The sequence below is a fragment of the Entamoeba invadens genome (genome assembly GCF_000330505.1).
Source record: "Entamoeba invadens IP1 unplaced genomic scaffold scaff_1105074726127, whole genome shotgun sequence".
Taxonomy (NCBI): Eukaryota; Evosea; order Mastigamoebida; family Endamoebidae; genus Entamoeba; species Entamoeba invadens.
The window spans coordinates 25,790-34,553 of NW_004443569.1; the positions used below are offsets into that span (position 1 = coordinate 25,790).

General features: G+C 27.7%; 3 protein-coding genes across 3 annotated transcripts; all 3 read left to right on the forward strand.

Annotated features, from left to right (window-relative positions):
- Positions 1 to 11: 11 nt before the first annotated feature.
- Positions 12 to 616, forward strand: EIN_442070 (hypothetical protein; the record flags this gene model as incomplete). The annotated part of the gene is made up of 2 exons (XM_004259090.1): positions 12 to 31; positions 94 to 616. 2 exons carry the CDS (start codon positions 12 to 14, stop codon positions 614 to 616), a joined length of 543 nt encoding a protein of 180 aa, XP_004259138.1.
- A 1,036-nt stretch (positions 617 to 1,652) lies between these two features.
- Positions 1,653 to 6,683, forward strand: EIN_442080 (protein serine/threonine kinase, putative; the record flags this gene model as incomplete). Its single annotated transcript, XM_004259091.1, has 2 exons — positions 1,653 to 3,085; positions 3,107 to 6,683. The coding sequence occupies 2 exons, from the start codon at positions 1,653 to 1,655 to the stop codon at positions 6,681 to 6,683; spliced, it is 5,010 nt and encodes a 1,669-aa protein (XP_004259139.1).
- A 2,014-nt stretch (positions 6,684 to 8,697) lies between these two features.
- EIN_442090 (Hypothetical protein) lies at positions 8,698 to 8,733 on the forward strand (the record flags this gene model as incomplete). The annotated part of the gene is made up of 1 exon (XM_004259092.1): positions 8,698 to 8,733. A coding segment is annotated over one exon (36 nt), but the record flags the coding sequence as incomplete, so codon positions are not given.
- Positions 8,734 to 8,764: the final 31 nt, after the last annotated feature.

The window sequence follows — 8,764 nt, forward strand, 5'->3', positions numbered from 1 at the left end:
TACTTAACCAAATGCCCTGTTTGATAGTCTTGTTTTCCAAGAAAAATGAAAAAGGTGGACATACAAAATGTATCGGGGAATATCGAAATGAAGGAATGTAAACCAATCAAATTTTTCAATTGTTAATTACACTGGAAATCAATTAATTTTGAACGATGAGAGACTACAGTATTTTGCGTGTCAAGAATGTTCAAATAAAGTCGTTGTGTTGCACAATAGCAAACTCTACAACAACAAATTCTTTTTAGATGTTCAGAAATACACAAATTTCAATGTCGTGCAAATTGATATGCCACAAATTGTGGTATTCGAGAAGAATACTGAGGTACTTTTTGAAGCTAAAATGGGAAGTTTGGCATACACGCCACTGTTTATAAGTATTTTGAAGTTAGAGAATGATGTTATACTTCGAAATTACAGTTACGAAATATTTGATTTTAAAGTTACAAATACAGATGTGGTGGTGTTATTGGGACATGTCGGGAATGCAACATTCAGTGGAATGACATGTAAGAAAGTGGTAATGGGTAATGTCAAGTTGATCAATTGTATCAATTGTAATATTGAAATGCTCGAAGCAAAAAAAATATTGAAAACTCACTTACAAAAGGTCTAAATTTTTAAGTTGTGAAAACTATGAAAATAGAAAATATGAATAGACCAAAAACTTAAATCATAAGATTGGAATTTTAATTTGACCTATTAAAAGAATGAAACGCAAAAAAATGTGTTTAAAAAATTTGATATTTTGGTTATTGTTTTTGTTTAAATAAAATGTGTAAACAATAATTATAGATTTTTTGTGTTTTTTATAATAAAAACCAAATATTCTATGGGGTCATGCTAATAAATTCCGCTTCACAAATCAACGAAAAAATAATTATAATAAGTTAATTCTGCTATGTTGTCACAGTAATAAAAAGATTTTCCTACTTATTACCAGTGTCTTATAAAACTTATGAATTGAAAATTTTCAGATTAAAAATTGTAAAAATTAGGGATCTAATGATATGGTTTCTTGCTATAGTGTCAACTATGTGAAAACTACTAAAAATGTCTTGTTTTCATATAATTGTAATATATATGTTATTTATTTTAAAAATCACATTTTTTAATAAATAGAAAATACATTTTTACATCTCGTGCTCTTTATTTAAGTAAATAATTAATAAGCTGGTTAACCAAATGGTAGTTTTTTAAAATATTTTACAATTTTTATGGTTAGGCAACAATTTTATGTTAATTATTATTTTTAGTTTAATTTACAATTTTTAATTAATTAAATGGATTTTTTGTCTAACCATACTTTTTTGTTAAATAACAAGTACATTTTTATTCGTGTTTAGACAATGAACAACTTAATAAATTTGATTAAAATAACAACTATTTTTTAATTTAATTATTTTTTATATTGTTCGGTTTTGTAAATTAAATATATCATTTATTGATTTGCATGAAAAACAGGAAAATAATATATAACAATAATTCTAGATTGACAGTCAACCTGTGTCATTTATCCAGGTCATCAAGAAAACAATTAAACCTAAAATTTGATTTTAGAAAATCAAAATAATTCCACAAATGTATTTATTATTTTATAAATAAAATAAAAATAAATCAAAACAATAAACTTTAATCTTAATTTTTTCAATATGTTATTGATTGTTCTTGTTGATATTGTGATATCAAATCATTTAGTTGTGGATTTGTCATCTGATTTAATAACTCACATTGAAACACCAGTTAATGAAAAAACTATTATTAAAACGGATATTTACACTCATTATAATTATACAATATACAAGTCATGTTGCTCCGACAATACTTACACATATAAATCAACAACACCAACACCTATATATACAGACTTTTATTTTGAAGAAGGAGTCGTTCTAGAAAAACTGTTTCTTCATACAACAAACACGCAAGAAAGATTTTATATTAATGATACAAACATGCCAGATGGACTTTCGGTTATTTTAGGGTGTGAGGATAGTTGTAGACCAAATTCAAATAATATGTATCGTCCAACCGTGGAACCTATAACCAAAGGAATTGCATTATATTCTTATGGAAATGCAAATTTGTATGTTTACAAACGCCTAAATGAACTTTTCTTATTTGTGAACGGCACAAAACCATCTGACATATTTTTTAGTTTTTCGCTTGACTATATTTATAATGACAATTATTATAGTATACCAAGGTATGCAGCGACTGGTTATTTTGATATGATTTTCTTTTACGATAGTGGTAATGTAAAAAAATATAGTGTATGTGCAAAAAATAATGGAACGATTCAAAGATATATATTTACAACACAAACTATTGAATATCAAGATTGTACTTGTTCTTCTGTGGACAATAACAATAACATTAATTTCCAAACGAAATTTAATTATCCAGACTGTAACTACAACGGCTCTCTTTATGATCTCAATTTAGAAACAATCTTTAGTGTTGATAATAATAAAAAAAGTTACGACTTTGGACTGTCGATGTGGAATTCGTTGATGATATCAGAAAATGTTTTGTACATTTTTAACTCTACAAATAATCAAATATTAACATTAAATGAATTCAAAATGTCGAGTGGTTTTTCAGTCTATTTTGATGTGGAAACAGTTATCAAAAGTTTAACGATAACTTCAAAAGGAAATTACACATTTAACAAACCAGTCACAATCGTGACTTACACTCTCAGTGATATTGTAAAAAATCAAATTCTCTTCTACATTAATTCAACATATAATAATCATATTCAAACACCACTTACAGTATGTGGAAATCGAGTAATCCATGAAAATTGTATTAACATTCTTTGTGACTGTGAATACAACGAAAACAAAACCTTTACTTTTCGAGGTGAAATTATGACCGACTGCACAAAAAACCCACGCACCAACTTGAAATTGATTATAAAACATACCAAATATACCATTCAAAACAACGAAAACTGGGGAGTTATAAATTGTTCTGATAAAGCTGTGATATCTTCCACAAGCAACAATGTTAATATCAATTCAAATCATTGCATGTTCACTGAAACTATTTATTTAGAAGCAAATGTTATTTGTAACTATTTGTTTGTGTACAACACAACAAGAATTATAGTTGACAACTTCACTTCAAATAAATATAGTTTGTCTATTGCAAATGTTAAAATTGTAGATGAGATTTCTGGAATAAATCAAAATGGAATTATACAAATAAAAGGCGGCAAACTATCATCACATTATTCAAATCAAAACATTTCATTGATTTTTCCTGTCATTGGAAGTTCAACAAAATGCATTGACTTTGTCTCGTCTTCCACACCACTGAATGATTTTCCATTTGAATTCGATTCAACAAAAATATTATTAGGAAGTAAATTGTATCGTATTTGTTATGGAGGGGACAACGATTTTGATTACACAATTCAATGCAATTTAACAGGAAGTATTTATTCATCATTCCAAAGTTACCAAGATGAGGTGTTGCATTGTCCTGTTAATAATATCAATACAACTGTTATAGTGTCAACCAATGTAGTTGATTTGAATGAGTTGTTTTCTGGTACTTTTGATCAACAAGAAACGGTAACAAAGTTCAAATTTGAAAAACGTTCTAATTATAGTTTCAAAGATTCTACAAAAACTGTTTTATTTGTTCAAGACGAATCCGTGGAAGGAAACATTCTAAACATTCAAACAAGTTTAATAAAACTGTTGCTTGGAAATAAATACAAATTTGCAAATACAATAAATTCAAATAATTTAAAAAATGGCAATGAATACATTTCAATTGAGCACAATTCGTCTAATAAGTGCAATTCATTATTATTAACTCATTTAAATTCGAAGTGCTTACACTGTGATCAGTCGTTTTTAGCCAATGGAAAATGTCTTGATTTCAGTGACAAATGCGTTTCTCGACAACGAAATGGAACAACCACATATTGTGAAGAGTGTGAAAGTGGGTTTGAACCTTACAAAGAAAAATGCAATAAATGTCCTGATCACTGCCTTCGATGTTCCAACTCGAATTGTTTGCTTTGCGAAGTAAATTATCGAATAAACTCGTCATTTGGATGCTCAGAAGTTGAAAATAAATATACCACATTATTGTTCTATAATATATCACGTGTTTACAAATGTAAAGAAGGGTATTATAACACAAAAAATAATTGTACAAATGTGCCCACAAAATGTGTTTCTTATGCAGAAGAAACCAAATGCAAAATTTGCAAATCAAATGAAATTTTGAATACTGAAGAGACTTGTTCGACACTAAGTGGGGTTATAACAACAAACAACAAAGTTCCACTAATTTGTAAACCCTCGTATTATTTATTTAACAACACGTGTAAACTGTGTAATGAGACGTTTGGTGATTTGTGTCAAAGATGCACGAAACACAGTTGTGTATTTTGTGGGTTAACAGGTGTTGTTAATTCTGAAGGATATTGTTTATCGCTTGATACAAGTGAGTGTATAACAAGTTTTAATACATTTTGTAGTGGCTGTTCAGACAAATCCGATTTCATCAAAAATGATGTTTGCATTCAAAATATCAACAATTGTGATGTTACAAATTTGAATGGCAAATGTGTGAATTGTGTGAATGGGTTTTATCTTGATTATAATACACAAACGTGTGTCTCAACACAGCAAACAATGAACGATTGTGAGACTTTGTATTTCAAAGGCGATCGTTGTGTTCGGTGCAAATCGACGTTTTATCTCACTGAGAATCACATGTGTTTGAACTGTTCTGAAAATTGTTTAACTTGCACTTCAAATACAAATTGCATATTGTGTGACAACAATTATATAGTCAAAAATGGGTTTTGTGTTTCAGGAACTGATGTGTCAGACAACTGCAGCAAAGTAGTGACAGGCACTTCGATATGCGCTCTCTGTGTATCAAAGACGTTTAGAAATGAAAATGGAAAGTGTGAAAATTGCTTGGAGAATTGTGTTGAATGTCGAAATATCAAAACGTGTACGTTTTGTGAGTCGAATTACTTGTTACTCACAAATTCAAGTGCTTGTATTTCGTACGATAATTTGACTAATTGTGAAGATAAAAGTGTTCGTGGGTGTTTAAAGTGTTCCTCTGGCTATTTCGTTGAAAATCAATTTTGTTATTCTTGTGACTCCAAAACGACAAATTGTGAAACTTGCAATTCTGTTGGGAAGTGCACGTCGTGTAAAAATGACTTTATTCTTAATGAATCATCTGAATGTGTATCAAAGAGTCAAGTGGATAATTGTATTAAAGTCTCGGATTCAAAGTGTACCAAATGTACTTTTTGGCATGTTCCAGACAACACAAAGACGAAATGTATTGCTCAAGTAGTTTGGTGGGTCATTCTTTTATGTGTTCTGTTTGTTATAGTCATTTTTATTATAATCATTGCATTGTCCATCTTCATTTTCATTGTAATTTTGAACCACCGCAAGACAGAAAAGTTACGAGAGAAGTATTGCTTATTTGATATGAAAAATACGAACATTGATTTTGTCAAAACTGATATAGTTGATATAGTTGTCAACAAGACGTGTATTGAATTTTGTGGAGCGACAGAAGAAACAAGTAGAATACCTGTTGCCACTGAAAGTCGTGAATTGATATGTGTTGGAAATGTCGGTAAAAATGTCATCAAAGTGCAATTCAGTCTGAAAGATAATTGCACAAAATACTCAATTCGAACTGAACCAAAAATCATGACAATCCCAAAAGGAAACGCAATCGAATTTGAAGTTTTTTTAACACCTAATTACTCGTGTATAATAGAAGACAAAATCGTGTTAATCTCTGCTAATTTAAAGAAGGGAGAAACGTCACAAATTTACATAGAAACAAAGACGGAGACGGAGATGTCAACTCGATTAGACCCAGACGAGCTGATTGAAGAGAAACAACTTGGGGAAGGCTCATTTGGTGTGGTTTACAAAGGCAAATTCCGAACTAATGAAGTTGCTATAAAGAAGATGAAAGAGTTTGGAAATGACAGAACAAAAGTCGACGAGTTTGAGAAGGAAGTCTCGATGTTAGACAAGTTCCGCAGTGACTATATCGTCAACTTTTATGGAGCTGTATTTATACCAAATAAGATATGTATGGTCACTGAATTTGCTAAATATGGAAGTCTAAATGACTTGATCAAACACAGAAAAGATGGTGTACAAGAAGACATTAAAATGAAGATCATACATGATATGACAAAAGGTTTACTTTACTTACACAAAAATGGCATTGTTCATAGAGATATCAAACCAGACAATTTATTGGTATTTTCACTTGATTTAAATGATACAGTGAATGCCAAATTGACTGATTTTGGAAGTGCCAGAAATATCAATTTACTGATGACTAACATGACTTTCACAAAAGGAATTGGAACACCAACTTACATGGCTCCTGAAGTGTTGGAACAAGAAAAATACAAAAAGAGTGCTGATATTTATTCATTTGGTATAACATTTTATGAAACATTAAAATGGGGAGAAGCATATGACAAAAAGGAATTCAAATTTCCATGGAAAATAGCCGAGTTTGTAATTTCAGGAAAAAGACTTGATAAAAAGGAAAATATGAGTGAAAATCATTTCAAATTGATACAAAATTGTTGGAGCCAACGACCAAATGATAGGCCTAATATTGATGAAGTTGTAAAAAAATTGGAAGCCATTTAACTTTGAAATGAAATTAATTTTAGTCACATTATAGTATATATTCAAAATTATAATAATAATAATATTATTATAATCACTTTAATAAATATAAATAATAAAAACAAAACTTTTTCAAATTTAAAAACCATTTACACATGGAAAAATTAAAGAGCTCAATAACATTATTATAATATATGGAAGCCGGGTATTTAATTTTGGACAACTAATGCCTTGTAATTATTTGGTTATTAACAAAGCTATTGATCAGTTGTTTTATATAAGTTTTTTATAGATATTCAAATCCTAAATAATAATGTCGGAATTAAAAAAAAGAATTGTTATAAAGTTAATTATTAATTAATTTATTAAGTTTGATACACAATTTTGTTTTTTATAAACAAACAATTTTTATCACTTCTTTCATGTTATACGAAATGATAGACATACTTTTTTGTAAGTTTGATATCTCACTACTTTGATAAACACTGATTAATTCTCACAATACTAGGACTTTGTACGTTTCAAAATAGTTACATTTTAATAATTGAATGACTAAGTAAAATAATTCAAAAAATAAAAAAATAACATAATAGTCAAAAATGTCTAAAAAATAAAAATGTTAAAAATTATTTTAATTATGATATTTTTTAATTTTTTATTTAATATCAAAAAATATGTTTACAAAATGAAGATTTGGGGACAATCGACAGTCTTCTATGTTCACTTAAAGATCGAGTATTTACAAAGCGTTAGAAACTTATTATGTGCCAGAATTATTTTAAGAAACCAAATGAATTTAACACCCATTTTTATATCAATTATTATCAAGAAAAAAATAAAAAACAAAAAACAAAAAATTAAAATTTTTACATCAATAAATTCTTTAATTTCTTGGCACCCCTTAAGTTTCTGGCACCCATTAAAAACTCTATCTGTATATCTGATTATTAAATACAATAAACAGTATTCATTTATGAAAAAATTTTTGTTTTGAAAACAATTCAACATTTCTTTTCCTGTTGTTTTTGAAAGCCAACTTAAATAGTATATTTACTATATATAATTATTCAGATTGGTCGAAAATGTAAAGAGAAAAAACAAAAAAATGAACGAGTAGCATAATAAAAAAATAGTTTTATTTTTAGAATACCCATTTTTACTCAGTCGCCTCTTTTTGCAAAAGTTGCACTGGTTTTGTCTGTAATTTTATACAATAATAATTATTTGTTAAACATTTTCAATTTAAATTAAAACTAACAATACATATGATTTAATTTTTGATTTTTTATGTTCTTTAAATTATTTATAAGGAAGAAATCATTTCAATAACGGTTGTAAAAAAAATATTTAACAATAAACACTTAAAATAACACCCTTGTTTATTTAATTGACCTCTTCGTACTTGGATATTAATTTAATTTTAGATGATTTTTTTGGGTTGTGTACTGTTATTTACACATAATAAACTTAAAAAAAATTGAAAATTATTTAATAAACCTGAGATTTCCCGATTTTTAGACCACTTGAATTGTGTTGAATGTTTTTAAGGTGTTAATAACTAGTCTTTTTCAGTTTAAAATAATACAATTGTTTTATTTATTTTATTTTTAAAATAAAAATCATTTTAAGTATTGTAAATTACAACAATTCGTAAAATGAATTTTATATGTTAATATTAAAATGAATAACAAATAAGTTATTTAAGCATAAAATGCCGAAATAAAAACAAAAAAGATCAATAAACTAATGATGTTCCAAATTAGAATAATTTTAATATAAATTCCCAAAATAGGCATACATAGTTAACCTACATTATTCTTAAAAAGTAGTATCGTGTTGCCTATATGTTCAAATTGCCACTGTTGTTTATTTATATAAATTTTCCCTAAAAATATTTGTCGAAAAATGTTAAAAACTTTTATAATAAACTAAAGCAACATTATAATAGCCGATGCATTTTTAATCAATAAATATTTTATTGGAACTACCTATTTAACCACCAAAAAGAACTTAAAACTTCAAAGTCTTATTATCAATGGCTGGCCTAAACAGCAAAAATAAAGTTGTGATGGTTGGGGATTATGGCACAGGTATGTTTGAAT